The 26895-nt window shown below is 34.4% G+C and overlaps 1 protein-coding gene across 1 annotated transcript; it reads right to left on the reverse strand.

Annotated features, from left to right (window-relative positions):
- Positions 1–3423: 3423 nt before the first annotated feature.
- On the reverse strand, positions 3424–26895 carry LOC148941788 (uncharacterized). Its single transcript, XM_089102948.1, has 6 exons — positions 26857–26895; positions 17001–17176; positions 12066–12238; positions 8453–8609; positions 7789–7938; positions 3424–5987 (listed from the first exon to the last, which is right to left on the reverse strand). The coding sequence occupies exons 2-6, from the start codon at positions 17065–17067 to the stop codon at positions 4825–4827; spliced, it is 1710 nt and encodes a 569-aa protein (XP_088959074.1). The 5' UTR covers positions 17068–17176; positions 26857–26895; the 3' UTR covers positions 3424–4824.

Consider the following 26895-nt stretch of genomic DNA (forward strand, 5'->3'; position numbering starts at 1 on the left):
AGTTGAAAATAAAGTCAAGTCAAGTCATTAATCTTGCGAAATTACATATTTAGGTTCACTATGAAGAAAGATACACCTGAAAATAATTTGTTGAAACATTACGAGGTATATATTGCTTGTTTTTCATACCCCATATAACTTTCAAACATTTTAAGTTTTGAAGCTGGGAAAGAAAAGTTTTATTATTCCTTATCTAATTATCCTATAAATTTGAAATAATTTAAAGTTTTTTTTTCTTCATTTAATAATTAAAGCAGCTGAACAGAACCAGTGCAAGACAATGTATATTCCAATCTTTTAATACTTTTTGAATGTTTGACTTCCACTTACATTTGTTATTAGATCCCGATCGATTTGGATTATTGGGGTCCGATAAAGATACCGGTTATTCGGTATCGTACCGATTTAATTTGCCTATAAATTTCCTCCGAAAAAAAAAACTATTCTAAAGTTTAAACTATGTATTCTCTGCCCATATGCATGCTAACGTGTTTCTCCCTGGTCTATTACAATCCAAAGAACATCCTCAATAATTCACTGTGGATTCCAAATAATGCAAAAAAGATTTATTTGGAAAAGATTTAAAAAAAAACAATTAAACCAAATAAAGTTATAATCTGAATGGCAGACAGCAGATATACTTTTAAGAAAGTTCTTTCTGGTTCTTTAAACGACTGCTGTTCTTTTGCCATCAATCTACTTGACACCTTTTTTTTTCTTGTCAATAACAGCCCCCACTCATGTACCTTCCCAGTTGCTGATCAATATTATCTGCTGACTCTTCTTCCTCACTTGTTGAAGGTGCAAGCATGTTTTCAAACAGGCAGTCAATCAAACCTTACGTGGCTACTCTCTTTTGTTTGGATAAATGGATGCGTCTAGGGTTTTATGTTTGGAGGGGGGGGATTTAAAGAATTTGTTGACAAAATTATCCAGTATGCCGACAAATGCGGATAGAATCTAAATTTCCAAGGTAAATAAGTAAATTTTCCAAGGATTCGGCACTTAGCACCGACACATTGGAACCCTTTCCCTCCCCCTTAGCTGTGCTCCTGACTAGATATCATGGTTTTAAGTGGTTGAATCTTGGGATTTTTCATCCACGCAGAAGAACATTCATTAAACAGATATTTATGGTTGATTTTTTTTTTCTTTTTAGTTGTTTAGGTGATTTTGCGTTTGTTATTTTTAGTTGTTTAGACGTTTTTGAAATCATCATACATTTTGAAGATTGATGCATCAGGCGTGTAATGACAACTGCTGCTATTCTATTATCACAATCAGACTTAGCTGATTGCTCTGTCCCAAAGGACTAGACAAGCAAAATTACCTGAGGAAAATCTGGTGCGATCTTCTGCATAAGCTGTAAATATATGACTCAATATTTATTTCCCGTAAGCCGATAATGTCTCTGATCCCCATATCGGTCTGATAGTGTTGCTCAGGCCCAAATTGTTATAATGCCAATTTCTTTGTTTTTCATATTTTACTGATTTGAGTGAAGAAATTTATTTCATTCATTCACTACATTCACCCTTTTTTCAAGAAGTCAAACGGCACGTCTTCGAGCTCCAGTCTGAAGTGCTGGTTTAACATGGTTGAGGAAACGAAACGCTTGCGCGTACATCATCAAATTTAAATAGAAAAGCCACTGCATTCGGTTGTTATTAGCACACAGATCAGTTTTATGCTGAAATCACTGTCAGTGCCAAAAGAAATCGTACAAAAGACAATCACGACATTTTGTAATTTCTATATTTCATGTAATCAGATATTCTATACTTCAGAGACAATGGAATAATTTCAGAGCTGACACAAAGGCTCGGAGAAAACTTCTAGGTTAACCTGGGTTCAAGCATAGTATTAAACTTTGTACATGAATTCCCTGCATTATCTGTAGGGAAGTTGACCATTGAGTCAAAACTAGACATTCCAAATCTTACGCACAGAGTAAAAAGCCAGAATCCCAGTTGAAAGCTCTTGTTTATCTTTACACAATTAAAGAACAATTCCCTAATATCTCAGCGGCCTTAGAATTTGCCGTAACACTCCTCCTCCAAGTAAATTTTTATCCAAGCCTTATCTCCAAGCAACCGAGACTGACAAGCGACTTAATGACTCATCAGTCATTGCAACCCAGCCAAAAATAATTGTATAATATAGCTGCCGACACCTTTGCTACCCTGAAGTAACAGCAGCTCCCATTAGGTTAGTTGCTCTTCACTTATACTACAGTCGTACTGTGAGCAAACATATAATTTTTTTTTACTTAATTTCCTTCAAATTGCTGAATAACAAGGTCTAACAAATATGTGCTAACTATATAAAACAAAGTTTGTGATGGGCTGTAAGATCTTTGGTGATTTTACACCCTTAGACAGATAAGAGAACGAGGCTTTAATCCTACTCGTCGATCACCTATTAATTGAAGGGCAACCAGTCCCCTCCCCCTTCTATGCACCTTTCCCCCCAAATTTTATAGAAAAAAAAATTCAAGATAACCATTTTCTTCAGCAGAATTGAATGATCCAACCACAGCCAAAGAGGCAAGGGCTTTAAATTGTGCAATTCACCCATTGCTGACACAAAGCATTTGCAATTGAAATGGGGACTAGTTTTACCTTTGGTGTCCAAACACGTAGAGGGCAGTCAGATGAAGCTTTCAGGGAATGTCAAGGGGGTTATTGAACTAAATTAAAACACATGATGTTCATGCAGACTGTCAAAAGGGGTCATCTCAGAACCAGCTTAGGGTATTAAGTAGTAGCTTCCAGTGAAAGATGAAGGGGATTATCAAGTGACTCAAAGGCAATATGTGCGTGCTACTACTTCTATTGAGACTGCTTCTATGTTGAAATTTTCAGAACATGATGAGGATTTTTAAGTGACCATAAGCTCCTAGATTTTCAATTGGATTTCGAACTGACCAGATTGTAATTTGCACTTCACTGAAAACAAACACATATTAAATGTTTCCTCTTTAATTTAATAAATCCAAAATTAGTAAGACTTTCAGGAATGAAAATCAGCATGTGTATTAAATGGTTAATCAGCATTCAATTATATTTTTCAGTAATCTTGGTTATGATGGTAATTTCTTTTATATTACTTGAAAATAAACATATAGCTCGAAATAAGGATTGTTTTCAGTAAAGTGACAATTACATTCTGGTCTTTACTAGGCATGAGAAGGGACTGGGGGAGTGGGTAAGCCCACTCCTCATAGTTTCTGCTAATTTTGAGTTTGACTCAGTTATTTATTTGATTCCTGTTCGTTTTGAGTTACATTTATTGGTTTATTGTGACTAATGGTGAGTTGACTTTATTACTGCTTGTCTTTGATTAATATAGCTCATTCTTTTTTTAAAAAACTTCTTTGTGGATCATTTTTAAAAATTAATCAGCCAAAATAAAGGGTCTCCATAGACATGCAGCCACGTCATTATTAAATGCAAGCCATCCCAAGCTCAAAAGTAAAAACACGTCGAATCTTATGAATTATTCCCAAGTGATTACCCTCCACCAGGTTCCTCAGACGAATACAATAAAAGTTCATTTACTTTTTGCTCTACATTGTGGTCTTCTTGGCATAGGACTTGCAAGCAGTGGACGAACAAACAAATGCAACCCATGACAACAGTCTGGTCAATCCTTTCAAACTGATCACAGAACTAAAATTAGCCCCATTTTCTGGGGAGTGAGAGCTTTGTCCTCGGTCGGGAATTTTTCTTTGACAGAAGCTTAGGGTTTAATCAAAAGAGACATATTGTGAAAATTTTAGGTTGTTCAAAAAATTTTGTATGCTTATTTTCACGGCCAACTTAAAGTCATAAAAATTAACTTCTTTTCTAAGCTCTAGAGGTTCCCTTGCACAAGAAATTTGTGGATGTAAGTTCCAACAGTAAAAATATAGCACTGGAACTGTTGGTGTTCCTCAGCCAATGCAAATCAAAATAAATTTTGGTTTTATTCCGAAACCCATCTTGATGCCGTAAGGGCACATGTTTTTGACAAACAAATAAGTTTTCCATTTTTTTTTTAATTCGTTTCTTCGGGTGTATTTTTCAAACAATGAGATAAAAAAATTTATTGGCCAATTTTTGGGAGCCCTTTTCAAATAAAATTCGGTGAATACTTGGCTAGCTAAACAATACTGATAATTTCTGATCCAGAAAAAAAACTTACTAAAGAGGATAAAAACATAGAGAGTAAATTTACTAAAGATCTAAATATAGTAAGAACCCATAGCAAAGCAAAATCTGACTTAATGTCATGTTTTCCGCACCCTTTTGAGCACATTAGATTTTTATAGACAAAATTGAGTCTTCCAAGCCAAAAAAAGGAGTGAGTGGGTAGGACAGATTATAAGTTTAGAAATTAAGACCAAAAGTATGGGTACATTTATTCATGTGCGGTGGTGATCGCAGCCATGGCTATGCAGCAACATACTAGCTCCATGTTTGTTTTTCAAAATCCTGATAATCATGCGATTTGGATACTAAAGAATTCTATTTGAGTTCAAATTCTCCATTTAAGAAGATACTTTACCAGGCACTAGAAACAAGGAAGAAAATAGCCCCTAGAGAGGAAAAAAAGGCACTTTCTCTGCTTCTGTAGTCTTACAAATTCAAGAGTTCTCGGATAAAGATCGAGCCTTACTTATCCAAGAATCAGAAAAACCAGAGAATTTTCATTGATGCACATAGCTAAACTTGGTTCAGGTCTGAGAATTAGCTTGCAAGGAACATCTTTAATTATTCATCGTCTATCTCAACTTCAGTCTACGAATATCACTATTCCGTCCACAATTTTTATTTTAAACTATTAACTATCAGACTTCTTCATAGAATGGGTTTTTAAGTGACGTTTAAGCTTCGACTTCCCTGAGAATGCTCTCTGATATAAATTACATTTGAATAGTTTCTCACCTGTATGAAGTCTTCGATGGACATTCAAATTGCCTGATGAAGAAAAGCATTTCATACAAATCTCACATTTAAAAGGCTTTTCACGTGTGTGTACAACTTGATGGCTGTTCAATTTGCTTTGTGAAGGAAAGCATTTCTTACATATCTCACATTCAAATGGCTTCTCACCCATATGCACTATTTGATGGTTTTTCAAATGGCTTGGTGAAGGAAAGCATTTCTTACATATCTCACATTTAAATGGGCTCTCACCTGTATGCACTATTTGATGCATTTTCATATTGCTTGAAGAAGAAAAGCATTTTTTACATATCTCACATTTAAATGGACTGTCACTTGTATGTATTATTTGATGCGCCTTCAAATGGCTTGACGAAGAAAAGCATTTCTTACATATCTCACATTCAAATGGCCTCTCACCTGTATGCACTATTTGATGCTTTTTCAAAATGCTCGGAAACGAAAAGCATTTCTTACATAGATTACATTCATATACCTTTTTTTCTCTGTGTATACTTTTATGTCTTTCTAATTTTATATTCTTTTTACTGAGCAAGTATGTTTTCTGATCGTCTAAACTTTTTTCCTCAGATTCTAATTTCGATGAATTTGAGTAGCCGCTTGCTGATGAATTCTGTGAAACGATTAGCGATTTATTTTCCTGCAGGTCTAGCTCAGACATTTTTGGCAAAAAGTGACCATGTAACTCTAGATGTTGTCTCATATCATCAATACATTCTCTTAAACAAATGGCACATCTCCTTGTCGCTCCCATTTGGTGTTCCAGGAAATGAACAACAAAATTGCTGTAATCACGAACTACTGCGGGGCAGATATCACACTCTATTGGCGAAAGCTCTTCACAACCAGTGTCAATGTGAAGATCTAGAATCAAAAGAGATTTCTGTGCTTTTCCACAGGAGCCACATCGCCAGATTCCAACTGTAAATTCTTCAATGGCCTTCTCTGTCAGTTTTTTTACCATAGCGATTGGTTTTGGGCCTAAGATTTCTGAATGACTCATACCATCAGAGCTGCACAAAGTAGAATGCATCTCCCCTGTAGTGAAAAAAAAAAGAATTAAATTTCTTTACTCAAATTAATAAAATAAGAAAAACAAAGAAATTGATATTAAGACAATTAGGGCCTGAACAGAATTATCAGACCAATATGGGGGTCAGAGACATTATCGGCTTACGGGAAATAAATATTGAGTCATATATTTACAACTTATCCAGTAGATCGCACCAGATTTTCCTCAGATAATTTTGCTTGTCCAGTCCTTGGGACAGAGCAATCAGCTAAGTCTAATTGTGGGGATAGAACTGCAGCAGTTGTCATTACACACCTGATGCATCAATCTTCAAAATGTATGGTGATTTCAAAAACCACCAAAATCGGTATCTTTATTAGACCCAAATAATCCATATCGGTCGGGCTCTAATAAAAAATGTATATGAAAGTCAAACATTCAAAAAATATTAAAAGATTGGGATCCACATTGTCTTACACTGGTTCTATTCAGTTGCTTTAATTATTAAATAAAATTAAAAAAAAAAATTTAAGTTAGTTCAATTTTATAGGATAATTATATTAGGAATAATAAAAATTGTCTTTGTCAGCTTCAAAACTTAAGATGATTCAAAGTAATATAGGGTATGAAAAAATAAGCGATAAATGCTTCGAAATGTTTCAGCGAATTCTTTTCTGGCGTATCTTTCTTCATAGAGAACCTATATATGTAATTTTGCAAGATTTAAGTGAAAACCAATAATGGACTCAAAAATCAAATGTTCACTCTCTGGGTATATACAGGAATAAGTGGGGCGTAGAGGGAGGGGGGGTCCGTTATAAGAAATTTTTACTAATGTGATACATAGAAAGGCTTCAATAAATCACTTTCTCGTCAAGCTTTCTCCGTGCTGTACATCTATCTTTCTCCATATCATTCGAGAAGATTTTTAGATTATGATTATTATGATAGATTATGATATTTATGATAGATTATGATAGAGAAGTATGATTTATGATTTAAGTGATATTAAACTGAACGACCAAACATACACTCCATGGGTATACCAAAGCATAAGCGGGCAGTGGAAGTAAGACTTACAAACGTGATATATTTAATTTTCTGAGTCTACTAGAGTACTACTACTAACATCTCACCGCAGGCCAACACAGCTGTGTTGGCCTGCGGTGGCCAACAGCTACACAGGCTCTTCCGTCATCTCAATCTCTTCAAAGCCTCCCTCTTTACACCCTCACAGGAAGTTCCTATTTCCTTTAATAAGTTTGTATGACTGTTTTACTTAAAAGATAAAATTTTGAGGGTTATTAAAATGGGTTTGCAGTAAATCTGAAAACTAATGTTCAGTGATGTGGTTTACACCTCCCCCCCTCCTTTCCAAAAACTCTGCGTTCACCTGGGATAAAATCGACGAAAGCTACATAATGTTCGGGAGAAAATTGGTGTTACGCAGAAAATTTTTCAACAAATCAGCAAAGTAAAAAAACAAACTCCACCTCTACTTTGCTAGTGTAACTTTCTAGTTTCTTAAAAAGAAAGTTTTTAGATTAATGTTGAGAGGCTCAAGACCTACTTTTGTCTTGCACTGTTTCAGTACTGTGCATTTAAATTTCTTTGATGCACTTGCCTACGAGCCAAAATACAAACAAGTCTTACTATAGACTTTTGAGAATACTATTTAATTACCTATTTGAATGACAAAAATACTTTTAGCAATACTATTTAAATACTAAAAATGCGAAGAACGTTTGTTAGGTAGGAAAAAACTTTCAACAAAATTATCCTTCATCAGCCTGAATTTTAAAGTACCACTAATAATTCTAAAAATACCTTCGTCATTTCTACCCACTTCCTGTGAGTCTGATTCATATACGATATTCAATGAAATACCCAAAGGTCGATTTTGATGCTCAGATGACAGAATATAACTAGAAGTTTCTCTCATTGTTTCAGTATCAATTGTTGAAGCAGCTGCAGCTTCTACAAAATAAAAAGAATCAACAAATAGAAGATGGATGAACATTAACATTGTCTGAATAATTCACCCAGAAAGAAGGAAAGCCACAGAACATGCATATACCAGTCAACAAACTTATAAAACTAGACATAACAAGAGATCGGAACAAATTTAAGAGTGATAAACTTGATTGTTACAAAACTCATATCACAAATTTAGAGTTTTGTTCACAGATTTTCATATCCAGTAGTTAGTAGTTAACTTTTATGAATAGAAACATTTATACTTGCTCAATAAAGACTAGAATGGCAAATCAATCGGCACTTTGCCGACATTGTACAACATTAGCCAACTTAAATAGTGCTCTCAACACTAAATCTTAAAATCGCCTTGTGTTTAACGCGATAACACTTTTTATGACAGTAAAATCTTTCAATAACGCTATTTAAAGCCTTATATAATGTTTCATGCTTTATCTTAGGAAAAAAATTGTTTTCTTTTAAAAATAATTCAGAAACATTATTCGTTTAATTATACCTTCGTCATCGAGGCCCACTTCCTGGGAGTCAAATTCTGGAAAAGATGTGGAAATGCTGGGTGAAACACCCTCAGAGAGACTTTGATGTCCTGGTGATAGAGAAGAATTTGAGGTTTCCAATAGGGTTGTGGCAGCACTTTTTGAAGGACCTTCAACACCAACAAAAACAAATAAATATAACAAGGAAAAGAAACCCTACAATGCTATAAAAATTAAATCTCAACGAATTGATCAGAAACAAAGAGGCTCCCAAAACTCCCAAAAATTGACCTCTCCTGTTATCTGTTTGGATTCAGCCATAGCAGAAACCTACATAAAAAATTCCTTTGTTTCATAGAACATTTTATTTGAAAAATATTAATTTATTATTTTTAGTTAGTTTGCAAATTCAAACTGCTAATGCCCTTTTTAATAGTCAAAAGTGATTGGAGGGCAACTAACCCCCTCCCACGCCCATCATTTCCCCACACATTCAGTCAAAATTTTGAGATAGCCATTTTGTTCAACGTAGTTGAAAGGTCCGGAAATTATGTCTTTGAGGATGACAACCCCCCAAAGCCCTCAGGGCAATGGTTATAAGTTATGCCCTGGGGGCATATAAGATAAATATAGAAAGGGTGATTGTTTAAACAGTAGAATGGGCTCATTGAATTGAAAATCAGATGTTCTAGTGCCCTTTTTAAGATTCAGTGATCAGAGGGTGGATACCCCCCCCCCAACACCTCGTATTTTCCTAAAATGAATCTAATAGAAACTTGCCCATTTGTTGTCATAGAAACTTCGAAAAGAGCTAATTCGATTGGAAATTGAAAGGGCTCGTGCCCTTTTCAAAAGTCAAAAGTGATGAGAGGGAAACTAACCCCCCCCCCTCCCACGCCCACCATTTCCCCAAACCCATCCAATCCAAATTTTTAGATAGCTATTTTGTTCAGTGAAATTGAAAGGTCCATAAATAATGTCTTTGAGCATGAAAACCTGACCATAGCCCTCAAGGCACGGGTTGTAAGTTATGCCCAGGGGGTATATAAGGTATATATATAGAAAGAGAGATCGTATAAACTTCGGAGGGGGCTCATTGGATTGGTAATCAGAATATATAATGCTCTTTCTAAGATTCAAAGTGTGCAGAGGGTGGACCGCCTCCCCACACCTCATATTTTCCTGAAATGTATCTGACTGAAATTTTGAGATGGCTAATAAGTTATTAAGTTCACCGTAATTGAAAGGTCTGGAAATTACATCTTTGAGGATGACAATCCCCCACAGCCTTCAAAATTTGCCGGAAAAAGACCAGAACACGATTTCCGCTTTGCTTAAAAAAGAATATATTAGAAATATTTTCACCTTTCTTACTTTAATAATTGAAAAATTATCAAAACCTTAACAAATAAATGTCAGTATATGTCAATTTAACTGACAATCCACAGTCAGTTGTTAGTTTTTTTTCTTCAGTAAAGCACAAATTGTGAATTTGTCTTATGAAGGCATAGGGGTTATCAGCCCTCCTCATGTTAATTTTTACTTGTTTTGTGTTTGGCTCGGCTATTTTTTTGTAATTTCTGTTCATTTTTATTTTCATTCATTTATTGATAGTGATTTTTGGTAGTATTATGCTTGGAAGATTATTTGATTTTATTTTTAATCATTCTTGGCTTAATGGAGCTCTTTACTTTTCTTTGAAAAACCTGCCTTGTGGAAAGTTTTTTAAATTAGTTATGTAAAAGGAAAGACTTTGCATATGCATATGCGTACTATCACCCAGTAACAACATATTAAAAACCAGCGTTGCAACTTTTCCTACTCTGCCTACCTAATGGTGATTCCTGATGTACATTTTAGGTTAAGACAAATATATTTTCTACATTTTCCTTGATTCATTTGAGGGCAAGAAAATTTGTCTTATATACATTTAGTTGTAGATAAAATCACAATACAATATATAAAAGATTAAATCACAATACAATAGTTTTGCAAGTATTTGAGCAAAGAGTGGTTACAGCAACATGATCCTGAAAGCTGGGGATAGATAATTACACACGCAATACTATTATTTGATATTACACATGCTATGTAATTATACATATTTACACACTTTACGTGGTAATTAAATACTTTATATACAAGGATCAGTATATAACTCGTTACCAATGCAACATATACATTTTTTTAATCTATTTTTTTAAATCTTCATCATCTTTCGAGATGATAATTGCAATTGATTTCAATTTCTTTATATTATTTCTTAATTCCTTCCTTGGATTCCTGGCCAAAAGGGGTTGCTACAACACTTCACGGTGCCTAGGAAACATAAATCTAATTTGTTTTCAAGAGTAAAAACCAAACCAAAATATGGGGAGAGGGAAATTGTAATTCGTTAAATTTTTTGTTAATAAAAAATACTAGAAATCCATTTTTCAAATGACCCAAAAGAGCAATTTTTCTAAATTTAGGATGGTTTATGCCCCCGGGATCTCCATTGAATTTCATATCTAATACAAAAACTGGCTTTTGTCTCTAGTATTAAAGCCCAATTGTCTCTTTCTGTGAAGGGAGGATTAGTTCTATAAATAAATTCTAGAACTAAGGGATTAAGGGTTATCTGTATATACATTATTAAGGGAATCTGTAAACATATTACAAGAAATAGTTAGTAATTGCCGTTAGAGGTAGTCATAGTGAAGCCTTCCGTTACTCACAAAATACTTGAACGCAAGAGCAATTGTTCTTGGTAAAGTACCAAACACACCATATCGTCAGTCAGTTACCAAAAGGACGTATCTCCATACTTGTAAATTTTCAGAAGAGCAAATATGGGCATTGGGACTTGAAAATAATTGATTTAGCTTAAACTTTGGTTTGAATTACGTTTGCACTGGAGTGGCCTCAGTTCTTTGTTTTTTGTCTTCTTTCAATTTTTGTCAATAAAAAGTACTAGAAAAATCCGGTTTTCAAATACCCCAAAAGAAGTATTTTTCTAATTCTAGGAGGGTTTATACCCCGTTGATCTCGATAGAATTTCATGTCTAACACAAAAACTGACTTTCGTCTCTATTATTGAGGCCTATTAGGACTAATTATGCACCTCTAGTTTTATACTGCAAAACAAATCATTCGACATGCAAAGTAAAATCTTTTTAATTCACTGGCACCAAACGAATTCTGAAATTTGTCCGAATCTAGCATTTTTATTAAGTTAATGTTCTAAATTAAAAAATTTTGATTGACAGTTCACATAATACCAGTCCATTTTCTGCTTGTTTCAAAAACTTGATTCTTCCTTTTAATTCAGGAAAATAATAAATCGATTTATATCTTAATTGAGAAAGAAATATAAAAAGTAAGTTCTAAGCTGTATTCTCTGGCTTCAAGATATACAGAATTCACCCGCCACCTTTCAATAAACGCTTTGAAAGTTGTTGTTAAACTTCAAAACCGGTTTACCAAATGCCTGCATACTAGAATAAGATAAGACAAAAGTCAGGAATAAGATTAATTAAGATTTGTTAACAGTAAGATTAGTTCAAAATACTAAAATGTAGTCCATGTACCCTAGTTTTCTTTTATGAGATGTTCCTGATATACATGATTCTACAAAACAAATGTTTTAAAGATACCTTCATTGTCAAAACTGTTGGGTTCCAATTCCTGGGCGTCAGCTTCTGATTTAATTGGTCCTGCAATGCTGAACAAAGTAGTCAAAGAAACTGATTCCAGTTTAGGAGACAAACAAATGTTCGAAGTATCAAAGAGCTCTTCACTCTCACTAAGAAAAACATCTTCAACTTCTAAAACAAAACATGAATAAAAGGGAGATAAGACAACAGAAAAGCTTTCTTAGCAAATCCAACAGTTTTTCATTTTACAATTAATTTGAAAACATTTTCAAAGAAAAGTAAAGTGTAACATTATTCCAAAGATGAGCACAAAAAAATATAATAATTTCTTAAGTATAGAACTACCATAAATCATTGACTAAAAATAAACGAAATGCAAAACGAACTGAAATTACAATGGATAACCAAGTGAAACTCAAAACAAGGAGAAACTACCAAAAAGAGGAGTAGGGCTAAGGACAAGGGCCTTCTTAAGATCAGAACCCAATTTTCATTTTATTAAAAACAATTTTTAATTTGAGCTATGTTTTTATTTCTCATAACATCAAAAGAAATTATATCCCAGTCAGAACTCATGTTAAAGGAAAAAAATATGAGTGTGAATTGGCAATTTAATATATTCTGATATTTATTTCTGAGTCTTAACATCCTTGAAGGTATTGAAGTTATTAAAAGTAAAACAAATTTGTTTTTTCCTTATTAGAAAACACTACATATTCTTTGACTGTTAACATACACATTGCAACTGTTTCTTGAGCTGTTGGATACTTTTGTTTTAAACTTTTTTTTCAGGCAGCAACTAGCAGAGTCCCTATTTCAGTAAAGTATTTATTTTTTAAGGGCTTTTTGAGTATTCTATTACCTTACAAGGGGACCTTGCTCATAATTTTCCTTATATTTATAAGCCTATTCAATGTGCATATACTTACTGTCAACTTCTACAGTATTTTAATTTAAATAAAATGTTAAAATGAAAATAATTATGAATGCTACATTATTTGAAATTTTATACCACTAAAATTTCTGCAACCAGGGGAAGTGCCACGTCTAAAACCAATGAACAACCCACATTTAATACAAGCATACAATAAAAAACTATTTAATACAAATTGATTAGAAGGCACTGATGCCAACTTTAAAAAAATACTGAGCATACCAGAGGGAAAGCCCAAGAGCCAACTCCAAGGGATATTAAGCTTGAAAATTTTGCATTTAAATTATGAATTTTTTATTAAATTGCATTAATACATTGTTGTTCAATTTTAACAAAGCATCATTTAATACACTTTAGCAAACTTCTGCATCTTTTATTTGTAGCTACTATCTAATTGGGTTCTTTTGGTTTTTAAGTATAACTAAGCCAGTTACAAATGTCTAAACACGCATTCAAGGCCATATCCAGGATTTATGTTGGAAGGGAGCGGGAGTACAAAAAACTTGCAAAAATGTATCAAAAATTGTTTACGTGTATTTTATTAGGGAGACCGGCTCAGGTTTGCCACAGCCCAGATTCGTCATTTGCATTTAACTAGGAAGCCATCAATGGAAAAATTCCCATGATTTAGTTTTTAAGTTGTCATCTAGTAGCGAAAGTTTGGATGTATCCGACTTTGAGTTGAACCCCGTTTTCCAGGTTTTGTGTGGTAAGTTAATTTTTAGGGCTTGAAAAGTAAATTTTTGCGTTAAAGGAAAATGAAAAGATTGGTCTCTAATGTAGAGGTAAGGGAGAACTTTTTTATGTTCATAGAAACGTCTGAGACTTAGTAAACTATTAATGATTGACATTTACTGCCCTCTGCGATAATACCTGGAAAGTGCTGATTTTTCTCCGAATAGGGAAAAAGCCCACGTTCGCCACAAAAAAAACCAGCCCTGGTTCGTCACTCTAGGACTGGAGAATCTGGGCCTGGCGAACCTGAGCTTCTACCTCTCTCTTTTTTGAGCTTCTACCTCTCTCTTTTTTCTCATTACTTTATGCTACAAGACTGATCTTTACAGAGGAACAAGAAAATACTCTTTCTAAATACTTGCAAGGTGTGTGCCATATATATTATGGTTAAACACCGCTTGAAGTTCATCAGCTTACTTGCAGGTATTCTGTTGCAAAAGGATTTACCATCCCAAATTAATGGACAAGCAGTGAATATCAAAATGCTGCAGGTGAAGATAGGTACCGTGGTTTTATAGCAAGACACCAACATTTTGCTGTAAGAGTGCCTAAACCAGTCTTGACCGTACAACTGCTTTCAATCGTATGAAAGTTGGGAGATTTTTTGAAAATATTGGTGACGTGTGACGTGTTGGTGACGCCACAGATTTACCGCGCCAAAATATTTAGAATGTAGACGAAACTGGACTATCAACAGTCCAAAAGCCCGGGAAAATTGTTGCAGCAAAAGGACAGTAACCAGTTGGCAAGGCAACGTTAGCAGAAAGACGGCAGACTATTACTATGTGTGCGTCAGTGCCATGTGTAATTGCGTCCCTCCTATGCACATTTTTCCTCACAAGAATTGCCCAGAAATCTTACTGATAGAAACACCGCAAGCCACCATTGCTCAAGGGTCAGAAACTGCTTCTGGTTGGACGTATAATGGACTATTTCTTGTTTGGATGAACCATTTTTTGAATCATACAAGACCGAGTAAGGCTGATCCTGTGCATCTAATACTTGAAAATCACACTAGTTACTACAGTATTTAATTGATTGACTTAGCCAAACAAAATGGAGTTGTCATACTCGCTGTTCTGCCTCATACAACCCATAAGCTGCAGCCACTTGACAGGTAAGTTATGTTTCCAATGAAGGCTTTCTACAACAGGGAATCTGCGACTTTTATGACAGAGCATAAATGCAAGAAAATTTCCATGTATAGCATTTCTGAGCTTTCTGAAAAAGCGTATCCCAAAGCGGTGACCCCAGCAAGCATAACCAGCGGTTTTCACTGCATCGACACTTTCAATCTCGTGATTTTCAAAGATCACGAGTTCTTCAATTCATATGTCTCTGAACGACAATCAACTTTGAACCACGGTGATCAACTTCTTCTGCTGACGAGGATGTTGCTAATCAGCCAATGAACCATGAGAACGATACCCAATCCCTCTCAGGATTCCCTTTACATGGAAAAGCTGAAAAATGTTTCTCTGAAGTAGTTTATGTGTCTTCATTTCTGAAAGGTTCTCTGAGAAAACAAATCAGACATGCAGTGAAAAAAAGACTACGGAAATTTTGCAAGATACCCCAGTGAGGGAAAGAATCCGCCAAGAAGAGGAACTGAAAGCTGCAGAAAAGAGGAAAAAATAACAAAAAACCCAGGAGAAGAAGACCACAACAAAAGATAAATTGCAAGAAGCAAGCAAAGTATTATTGGTCCTCGAGAGTGAAAGCGAGTCTGATCATGTTGAGATGGAGCTTGACAATGAGATTGAGGACCGTATTAAGCTAGGAGAAGATAAGAAACATGTGGAAAACAAGCCAATAAAAGTCGGTGACTTTGTTTTAGTTGGACTTGCAGGTAAAAAGAGTGCAAAGGGCTTCTTTGCTGCAAAAGATTTGAAGAAATATCCACTTGAGCTTGATGTTATTTTCTTGAAGTGCGTAGAACCAAGCAAGTTTGTGCTTACCAAAGAAGAATCGTCCGTCTTTAAGATTGAGGTTGTAACAGGGTTTGGTAAGCCCTCAGTCTCAGGTTGGACTTCAAGACTTAGCAAGAGGCTGAAGTTTGGTGTTGACCTTTCGGGATACAAGATATGTTAATCGGTCGTAATGTTCCTTCTAATGAGACGGCCTTTAAGAGTAAACTTAGCTAGGATTTGATTTATAGAACGTAGGTCTTTGAGTAGGCTACTGTCCTAAGCCTGTTCATATTTTTGTATCTGAATTCTGAAAGACAATTAAAAATCTGATAAGCGACAAATTTTAGGACTAATTCTAGAGAAGTAAAAGCTTTCCTTGACTTGAGGTAAGACGGTGGCAAACGTGGGCCATCTGTTGTGAACATGAACCGGGGTGTCCCTGGTTCACCACTTTTGGGCTACATTATTGTAACTATTTTTCTGCTACATCCAAAAACACTGGTCATTAGGGATTTTTTTAGAGATACCCCAAACATGAATATATACATAGCTACTTCCAGAGTTATTTTAAGTCAAAAACTGTGTTTACAAAAAATAAATAGCCAGAAAAGTGGCGAATGTGGGCTGGTCCCCCTACGTTTGTAAGAGTCAAACAAACAATACAGGGGGGGGGGTGAACTCCCTCCCCCTTCCTGGAAGCAGTTAAAAAAAAACAAAAAAATAAAAACAGAAAAATATAGCCAGATCCAAGGTAAATTTAGGTTGAAAATTTTGTATATAGATTAAGATATTTTTATAAAATTGCATTGAAATATTGCTGTTTAATTCTAACAAGGCATCCTTTAATACATTTTAGCAAGGTTCTGTTTCTTTGATTTGTAACTACTATATAATTGTGTTCTTTTTTTCATGTTTGGTTAAGCCAGTAACAAAATACCTAAATTAACAATTTTAAACAACAGTATAAAAAAATTATTACTATTAAAATAATTTTATAATTCATATAAATATTTTGGCTGCCACATAAAAACCTCCACTTTTGGTTGTTGTTTTTTTTTTTTTTTTTCATGTATGCATTAAATAAAGAGACAATTATTATTCCGGTTTTTATATTTCCTTCTAAAAAAAAAAAAATTATATTTAATATTTTATGATTTTATTTGCTTTTTATAAAAAAAACACTATAATCTACCTTAGCTCCTAAGGATTTGATAGAAGGGTATATGCAGTTACATATTTAATTGTAAATTTTTTCCTGAACAATACTTGATAAGCAAGAGAACAAAAGAAATTATTTACTAAAGCAAATGTACCTTTAATTATATTGTTTCTGTAAATTTAATTAAAAACTTACCATTCTTAACAACACAAACTTCAGAACAGGTGACATCTTCAGCCACTGGAATTTGAGGCAAGTCCATAATAGAGCCTCTGAATCAAGTAAATACTGCTTATCAAATTTATAATACTAGCAATAACACTTGGAAAGAATACTCCAGTAGTACAGGGGTGATTAGAAGCACAAAGTCTCTAAAAATACACAAGCTAGTCACTCCTTTGAATTAACACAAAGCTAATTGTGTCTTGATGCAGTTGAAAGCATAATTTAAACTTCTTCAGCAGTTAATAGGATTTAAAATTTGATTATTTTTGATTTTTTTTTTTAAATAAAGAACATGCTAAAATTTAAAGGCTGTCTCCTCTAACTGTAAATAAAGTTTATCACAACAGATCCAGTATCACCCTTGATTTTGCTCCCAAGTACCAATTAAGGTAGGTTTGAAATTTAACTTATAACCAAAATTCAGAGTAAAACTACATAATTGAGTTTTTTTAACCTTAAAAATTTAGTGCATGGGAAAGGAGATATTCTCAAAATTGAATTTGAAGTCTAAACCTGAGCCCAGTGGCATATTTTGCAGCTAGCTCAACTGCTTCATCAATAAAGTTAGTTAAGAATGTGTTGTTTTCCTTTCTTTCTTTTGTAGGAGAGGAGGCAATGACAGCTCAAATACAGTATATCTTTCTTTTAGTTTGAGAAAATTTCCAGGGGGAGAATTGTCAGAGAGGTGGGGATTTTATATATGGTGAGGGGAGATTTTCACAGGGAAAATTTTCTGCAGAAGATGAATTGCCTGTAGGAATAATTTTCTGGTAGGAGAATTGTCTCATCTACAGTGTCAAATCATACATTTTTGTTATCTAATGTTATGCATCATGTATATCTTGTGAAAACAGTTGGCTGAATGGATTTCAGAAGAATTGTGAAAACCACTTTGAATAAGTCTAACCACTCAATTTTGATAGAATTTTTGAAATTAGATCATGGGTGCATATGAATGGATTACAGGAGAATTGTGAAAACCACTTTGAATAAGTCTAACCACTCAATTTTGATGGAATTTTTGAAATTAGGTCATGGGTACATATAAGATGAACTTTAGGGGGGGATTACCTGATCTAATCAGTACTTCCAATGCTGCATAATAGAAACGTAAAAAAAAATATATAAAGCAGCATCATTTAGCCAGGGGTAGACTGCCCCCCCCCCTCCCTTATGGGCAACCATGAATTAGATGTCACTTTAGGGTTCATTCAAAAAACTTAAAGGAGATTTGCATGTAGAAATAAAAGATTCTCCTTTTTTGTCTGCACTCTCTGATAATTCTCTCTGTCAAACAATCTCACAACCAACTCGTTTCAGGGAAGGTCAAGTCTCCAACTTTTTGGATCTGGTTTTTCTCAGTAACCTGACCTTCTTATTAAGAATGTAATAACCAAACCTGTTGGTAATAGAAACCATACAGTAATTATTTTGGAGTTATGTCTACCCACAAAACAACCCTCTTCTAAGCAACAAAAACATGTAATTTTTAGAGTCCCAGATATCCTGCACAATAGTCAATCAGTAGCTGATCCTGAGCTGAAATTTTAAACCAATAATTTTCATCTGTTTTTTCCTTCAATTCCAGTATTGTCTATCCCACACCTCTTTTAAAAAATGTATCACATAAGATGGAACCAATTTTGATTACTGATACAAGGGTTCTAAAGGAACTGACATCCCTCAAACTGAATAAATATGCTGGTCCAGATGGCATTTACCCACATATCCTACATGAATGTTGTACAGTTTTGTATAAACCTCTTTCCCTGCTGTTCAAGTTATTATTAAATCTTTCCAGACTACTTCTGGATTGGAAAACTGCACATATCATTTCTATCATAGGCAAAGAACAATGCCTAGGTAAAGAACGATGTTGGCAAAATGTATATTTTTTTTTTTTTGGATTTAGACCAGGGCACTTTGTATCAAAGAAGTTGTTGCAGAAACTTCGAAAAAGGCTCATTTTATTGGAAATTGGAGTGGCTTGTGCCCTTTTTAATAGCCGAAAGTGATCGGAAGGCAACTAACACCCCTTCTACGCCCACCATTTCCCCAAACACATCCAATAAATTATGTTTTTGAGGAGGACACTCCCCCACAACCCTCAGGGCAAGGGTTGTAAGTTATGCCCTGGGGGCATATAAGATTTTTAGAGAAAGCGTTGTAGTAGAAACTTCAGAAAGAGCTCATTCGATGGGAAATTCAAAGGGGTAGTCCCATTTTTTATAGTTGAAAGTGATTGAAGGGCAAATAACCCCCCTCTCATGCCCACATTTTCCCCAAACACATCCATTCAAAATTTTGAGATAGCCATTTTGTTCAACTTAGTTGAAAGTTCTGAAAATTGGGTTTTTGAGGATGACAGCCCCTCCCCTTCCCACAGCCCTCAGGGCAAGGGCTATAAGTTATGCCCTGGGGGCATATAAGGTTTTCATAGAAAGCATTGTTGTAGAAACTTCAAAATTGGTTCATTTGATTGGAAATTAAAATGGCTAGTCCCCTTTTTATTAGTCAAAAGTGATAGGAAGGCAACTATAACCCCTTCCACGCCCACCATTTCCCCAAACACATCCAATCAAAAATTTTGAGATAGCTATTTTGTTCAGTGTAGTAAAAAATTTTGAAAATTATATCTTTGAGCAGGAAACTCCCCCACAGTCTTCAGGGCATTGGTTGTAAGTTATGCGCTTGGGGGATTATAAGGTTTTTATTGAAAGCTTTGTTGTGGAAATTTCAAAAAGAGCTCATTTGATTGGAAATTCAAGGCTAGTGCTCTTTTTAAAAGTCAAAAGTGATTGGAGGGCAACTAACCCCCCTCTCACGCCCACCTTTTCCTAAAACACATCCAATCAAAATTTTGAGATAGCCATTTTGTTCCATGTAGTTGAAAGTTTTGGAAATTAGGTCTTTTAGGATGACACCCCCCCCCACACACACACACACGCACACATAGCCCTCAGGACGAGGATTGTAAGTTATGCCCTGGAGGCATTATAATGTTTTTCTAGAAAGCGTTGTTGTAGAAACTTCAAAAAGGGCTTACTCAATTGGGAATTTAAATGGCTAGTGTCCTTTTTAGTAGTCAAAAGTAATTGGAGGGCCACTAACCCCCCTCTCACGCCCACCATTTCCCCAAACACAACCACACAAAATTTTGATATTCATTTTGTTCAACGTGGTTGAAAATTCTGGAAATTAGGCCTAGGTCTTTGAGGGTGACAACCCCCCCCCACTACACCCCGCCGGGCCCGGGGTGGCAATTATGGCCGGGGGCAATATAAGGTTGTACGGAAAATTTTGTTGTTGAAACTTCAAAAAGGGCTCATTTGATGGGAAATTGAAAGGGCTAGTGCTATTTTTAATAGTTGAAAGTGAATGGAGAGCAACTACTCAAGCCAACCATTTCCCCAAACACATTCAATCAAAGTTTTGAGATAGCCATTTTGTTCAACGTACTTGAAAGTTTTGTAAATTATGTACTTGAGGGTGACAAACCCTGAGAGCCCCAAGGGCAAAGGTTGTAAGTTATACCCTGGGGGTATACAAGGTTTTTATAGATAGCGTTGTTATAGAAACTTCAAAAGGGGCTCATTCCATTGGAAATTGAGAGGGCTGGTACCCTTTCTAATAGTCTATAGTGATTGGAGGGTAGCTAACCCCCATCTCACACTCACCATTTCCCCAAACACATCCAATCAAAATTTTTTGATAGCCATTTTGTTCAACATAGTTGAAAGGTCTGGAAATTATGTCTTTGAGGATGACCACCCTCCTCCCACAGCCCTCAGGACAAATCTTTTAAATGTTTTCACTTTTATAACTTTAGGAAATCAAAAATTAATTAAGATTTTAAGGAATAAATATCAGCATATGAATATTAAACTGACAATGCACAATTTTTTCAGTAAATTCATTTGCATTTTTTTAATAAAGTGCAAATTATATTCTGGCTTTTAGAAAGCATGGGCTTTAGAACCCTACTCAGATTAATTTCTGCTTGTTTTGAGTTTGACTTATTTTAATTTCTGTTTGTTTTGGGTTTCATTTATTTATTAATACTGATTTGTGGTAGTTGTATACTTGGTAGATTATTTGATTCTAATTTCATTCATTTTTGGTTTAATAGAGGTCTTTACTTTTTTTTTGAAAAACTTATTTTGTGACAAAAGTTTTTTTGGTTAATATTTAAAAAAAAGTAGAAAGGACCTTGCTGAACATTATTGACCAATTAGCATGACATCAGCAGCTGTTAAGGTTCTTGAAAGAATAATTAATTCTGCAGTTGTTAAACACCTTGAAGCAAATAATGTTTTACACAGTTAAAAAAATGGCTTTTGTTCAGGAAGATCTGTTGACACAAACCTCCCTGAATTATATGATCACATTACCAAGTTGCTTGATATTGGGGTGCCTGCTGACATGATTCTGCTTGACTTTTCCAAAGCTTTTGACAAAGTGTGTCACAAGCAACTTGCAATTAAATTATGTGCAGTCAAGCTTGAAGAGAAATCCCTCCTCTGGATCCTTGATTTTCTTTATTTGCATTCTCAACGTGTGCAGTTATTTGATGACTCTGGTAATTATTTTCTTTCTTCCTCTATGCATGTTCAAAGTGGAGTTCCTGAAGGAAGTTTTTCTGGTCCTACACTATTTAATATCTTCATCAATGATGTTCCTTCCATTATCAGCAGTAAATCAACTTTATGCAGACAACCTGAAACTTCTTGGACCAGCTTTGTCCTGTGAAGACCATGCCCTGCTACAAAATAATCTTCAACTGCTGGGTCAATGGGTTGAGGCCTGGCTTCTTAAATTAAATGTTGCCAAGTGCTATATCATTCATTTTGGCAAACAAAATCCTTGCTGCTCTTATTTTTTCTTATGTTACCCAATCCCCTCTGTAAATGATGAGCAAGATATTGGTGTCACTATTGATAATGAACTAAAATTCAGAACTCATGGCAAGAGGTCTGCTGATGGGGCTAGTTAAGCAATGGGACTAATTAAGCATACTATTTCCACTTGTTCCCCTAAAGTAATCAGTCTTATATATAAGGAACTTCTGTATCCTAAGCTTGAAGTTGGAATGTCTCTTGCCTTCCCTTATATTAAAACTGACAAAAGTTCTTGAAGATGTGCAGAGAAATGCCATTAAAGTGATATCTGGAATTCAGGAGCTTTCCTACCCTGTAAGACTATCAAAGCTGAATCTCTCTCCACTTGCTTACAGGAGAAATAGAGAGGATGCTATTTTAGCCTACCAGTTATTGAGGGCTAATATTTTTCCCAGCATTCTTTCCTACTGTTGGTATCAACTCAAGAACTAGAGGTCATCACCTAAAACTTGTCAAGCAGTCTACAATATCTAGAGTCTGAACTCAATTCTTTTAATCATGCATAGTCAACAGCAGGAACAAACTATCTAATGAAACAGTTACTGCTGAATCCATTGATATTTCCAAACAAAGGTTGGATGCTGAGTTGTCCTCCAGAGAGTGTAAATTCAATTGGGATGCTACTGAGCATGGAGCAACACCTGGTCACAAATGAACTTTGTATACAACTCAAGTCATCATTCTGGAGCTCTATAAGGAAAAATCCTTAGATTGCTACTAGCTGCAATTTAAGGTAAAATGATTATTGAAAAGAACATAAAAAAGGGCAAAATGCAATGTGTTCTCCTTGTCTATATGTATGAGAGGTGGAGTCATCTCTAATTATAAACCCAGTTTTTATTTGGACTGTGGAAAAATACTTACAATTTGGGCTATATATCTTTCTACTAAAGGACATGGTGAAAGGGAAGAAAAGCCATTTACCAAAATTTTATTTTCAACAGAAAGGAACATAATAATTGTACTAAAAGGAATGTTCTGAATATTATGAAGTAAGATTTCATCATTGTTGGTTAGTTTCTTGGTATGAGCCTAGATAACTACCTGAAGAAAAGGAAATACACCCAAGGCTACATGAGACAATTAGAAGGGGCTGGGGATGACTTGTCAAAAATTCAAACTAAACTATAAACATCAGCATAAAACCAGCAATCTAAAAATATGTCTTGGTAAAATTCTAGTTTAGCTACTTTTTACTATCTTGGAAAGGGGTTTGGATAGGAAAATAAAACTTTCAGTAATGAATCCATAGCTGAAAACATACTCTGGGAAGGTATTGCCAAGCTTCTATGTTAGCCCTATCCTGATTTCTAAGTCTTAGAAATTTGCCTACTTGACAGGTCATCCTATTGAAATTTTGACAAATCTAAACTAGAATTTAACTAACTTTTAAATTCATTTTCAGTTATCATTTTTTTTATCTCTGGTGTTAGTTCTGAAAATGCAAATCCTCTTATTTGATTAGAATTTTAGGCCATATTGATGGGTTTTTCAAAATTTAGGAAATGTATTTGTGGATCCTTCAAATCTCATAAATTGGGATTGAGCAAAGTTGTGAAGCTGAAAACAGTTTTGTTGTGCTTCATTTAAGCAGAATATCTATTTTACAAAGTTTCACTTTTATAACACAATGATTTTAAAGGTCATCAAAGGTCACTGTCTTCTAGAGGGAGAAGGAAGAGGTATGTACCTCATAAGGTAAAAATTTACAATTGTGACTATTGATAAGGAGACATGTTAAAAAAAACAATTCTTACTTTCAAATATGGATAATGATCCTCGTTAACATATTATCCAAGGGGAGAACTTTAGGCCTCAAATCTTTCCTTTTTTTTCCAACTCAAAAGAAAAAATATAAATTTTTGCCGTGCTTTGAAGAAAATGTGTAAATCTTTTGAAATTGTTGCTATAATTTTTTTTTTATAGATGGCTTTCAATCCCCATATTAAGTTGTTTTTTTAAACTAAGTTTTAAAATAAAGTTCTAAGACATTGCTGAATATCTTAGAACCTATATATTATCAGAAAATGGTACTCTTCTATTAACCAGACCCTTTTTTTACTCTTTTATCTAGTGTATATCAAATGTCAAACTTGAGCTGCAACAGTTACCAGGACAGATACATGAGATACCCAATAATAAAACAGTTGTTGGAGTGGAACTGGGATATAAACAAAAGCAAGAACTGTGTTTAAATTGTTGTTTTTTTGGGGTTCAGGGGGGGGGAGGTACCTAGGTTAGGTTAGATTAGGCTATGTATTTAATATATGGTATGCTTTAATTAACTGCTGGTCCTTAAAAAACAAAAAAACAGAACTTTGCCCCCCCCTAATCTGCAAATATATAGCCAAAATTTGTTTCTAAACTATTATATATTCATCTCATTTTATTTTATTTCATTGGCATTAACCAAACTAGTACTATATAAAAGGGTCTGCTTAATAGAAGTGTACCCAGAATATATACCCCCACCCCCCTAGTGTGCAAATATATACCCAAAATTGCATTTTCAGTCTAAATATAACCTTCATTTTAATTGCAGATGAATTTTATCCCCACCCCCAAGATGTGAAAATATATACCCTGATTTGGATTTATTTAGGGGTTAAGGTTAAGTTCATTTGGTTATATTTAGATTCAGAATGCAATTTTTGGTATATATTTGCACATTAGGGGGCTGAGGGTATATACTCTGTTAGTATATAGGTTCTAAAATATTCATCAATGTCTTAGAACTGTATTCTAAATTTTATTTAAAAAAAAGGAACTTAATAAGGGGATTCACACCAGTTAAACACCATCTAAAAAAACAAATTTATAGCAACAGTTTCAAAAGATTTACACATTGCATTGAAAGCATTCAAAAATAGAAATTTCTTTTCTATTAAGTTGGAAATAGAAGGAAAAAAAGAGAAAAGACTTGAATATAAAGGTTCTCCCCTTGGATAATTTGATAACTAGGATCATTATACATATTTGAAAGTGAGAATTGTTTTTTTTTAACATGTGTCCTTATCAAGAGTAACAATTATAAATTTCTAACCTTAAAAATACCTTCCCAGGACAAGATTTAGTCTGTAGGCCCCTTCCTGAAAGTTTCATTTTCCTAACCTAACCCCTTTCCAAGATAGCAAAAAGTAGCTCAAATCAAATTTTACCATGTGTCCCTTTATTTATTTATTCATTTATTAATACCAAATACAGTAAGCTTAAGAAGCTTGTCACACTAAACAATTATAACAATATCAATGACATAACAAAAACATACAGTAACTGAAAACATTAAAAACATAATAACTGAAACATACAGTAGCATACCAAACCAACTGAAACATATAGCTATATTAATAATTGAAACTGTCACAAATCAGCTAATACAAACATAAAAATATTCTCAAAATGGATTGTGATAGGACCTAGCATAAAAATCTGTAGAGGCTAAACCACCTTTGAAAGACAGGACGATGGTACTTTCAACTATTTCCAATGGAAGTGAATTCCAAGTCTTCCACACTTGACTAGACAAGTGTCTAGAATTGTTTTTTTAACATGTGTCCTTATCAAGAGTCACAATTGTAAATTTCTACCCTTCAAAATACCTTCCCGGGACATAATTTGGTCAATATAGACCAAATCATATTATTGAGTTAGGACTAAAGTGAATAAACCATTTGATGCCTTTTTATGCTGATTACGAATATAATGAGCATTTCTATTGGAAATGAATTTCCGGCCCCCCCCCCCCTATATATGACAATTCAGGGTAAGGTTAGGCTAGGTATAGCCTATATAGGGGGGGGCTGAAATTCATTTCCGATAGAAATGCTTATTATATTCATAATCAGCATAAAAAAGGCGGTCAATATATACCAAATCATATTATTGAGTTTCAAATAAAGTGAATACACCATTTGATGCCTTTTTTATGCTGATTACGAATATAATAAGCATTTCTATTGGAAATGAATTTCAGCCCCTCCCCTCCCCGATATAGGCTATACCTAACCTAACCCTGAATTAGCATATATAGGGGGGGGGGCTAAAATACATTTCTGATAGAAATGCTTATTATATTCCTAATCAGAATAAAAAAGGCATTGAATGGTGTATTCACTTTAGTCCTAACTCGATGAAATGATTTGGTATATATTGACCAAAAAGGCATCAAATGGTGTATTCACTTTATTTGAAACTCAATAATATGATTTGGTATATATTGACCCATAATTTAGTCTGTAGGCCCCTCCCTGAAAGTTTCATTTTCCTAACCTAACCCCTTTCCAAGATAGCAAAAAGTAGCTAAACTAGAAATTCTAGTTTAGCTCCTTTTTACTATCTTGGAAAGGGGTTTGGATAGGAAAATAAAACTTTCAGTAATGAATCCATAGCCAAAAAACATACTCTGGGAAGGTATTGCCAAGCTTCTATGTTAGCCCTATCCTGATTTCTAAGTCTTAGAAATTTGCCTACTTGACAGGTCATCCTATTGAAATTTTGACAAATCTAAACTAGAATTTAACTAACTTTTAAATTCATTTTCAGTTATCACTTTTTTTTATCTCTGGGTTTAGTTCTGAAAATGCAAATCCTCTTATTTGATTAGAATTTTAGGCCATATTGATGGGTTTTTCAAGATTTAGGAAATGTATTTGCGGATCCTTCAAACCTCATAAATTGGGATTGAGCAAAGTTGTGAAGCTGAAAACAGTTTTGTTGTGCTTCCTTTAAGCAGAATATCTATTATACAAAGTTTCACTTTTATAACACAATGATTTTAAAGGTCATCAAAGGTCAGTGTCCTCTAGAGGGAGGAGGTATGTACTTCAAAAGTAAAAATTTACAATTGTGACTATTGATAAGGAGACATGTTAAAAAAAAACAATTCTTACTTTCAAATAGCCTATGTATAATGATCCTAGTTAACATACAAGGCATGTTTTTTAAGTAAGTACTGTTTTGCGATTCCG

The sequence above is a fragment of the Artemia sp. Qi Xiang Cuo genome, chromosome 17, assembly GCF_049724085.1.
Source record: "Artemia sp. Qi Xiang Cuo chromosome 17, ASM4972408v1, whole genome shotgun sequence".
Taxonomy (NCBI): domain Eukaryota; kingdom Metazoa; phylum Arthropoda; class Branchiopoda; order Anostraca; family Artemiidae; genus Artemia; species Artemia sp. Qi Xiang Cuo.

Coding starts and splice junctions, on each gene's coding strand:
- LOC148941788 (XM_089102948.1), bottom strand. CDS start 17,067: ATGGACTTGCCTCAAATTCCAGTGGCTGAAGATGTCACCTGTTCTGAA. Junction 12,239..17,000: donor AGTTTGTGTTGTTAAGAATG/GTAAGTTTTTAA, acceptor GTTTTGTTTTAG/AAGTTGAAGATGTTTTTCTT. Junction 5,988..7,788: donor AGTGGGTAGAAATGACGAAG/GTATTTTTAGAA, acceptor TTTTCACTACAG/GGGAGATGCATTCTACTTTG.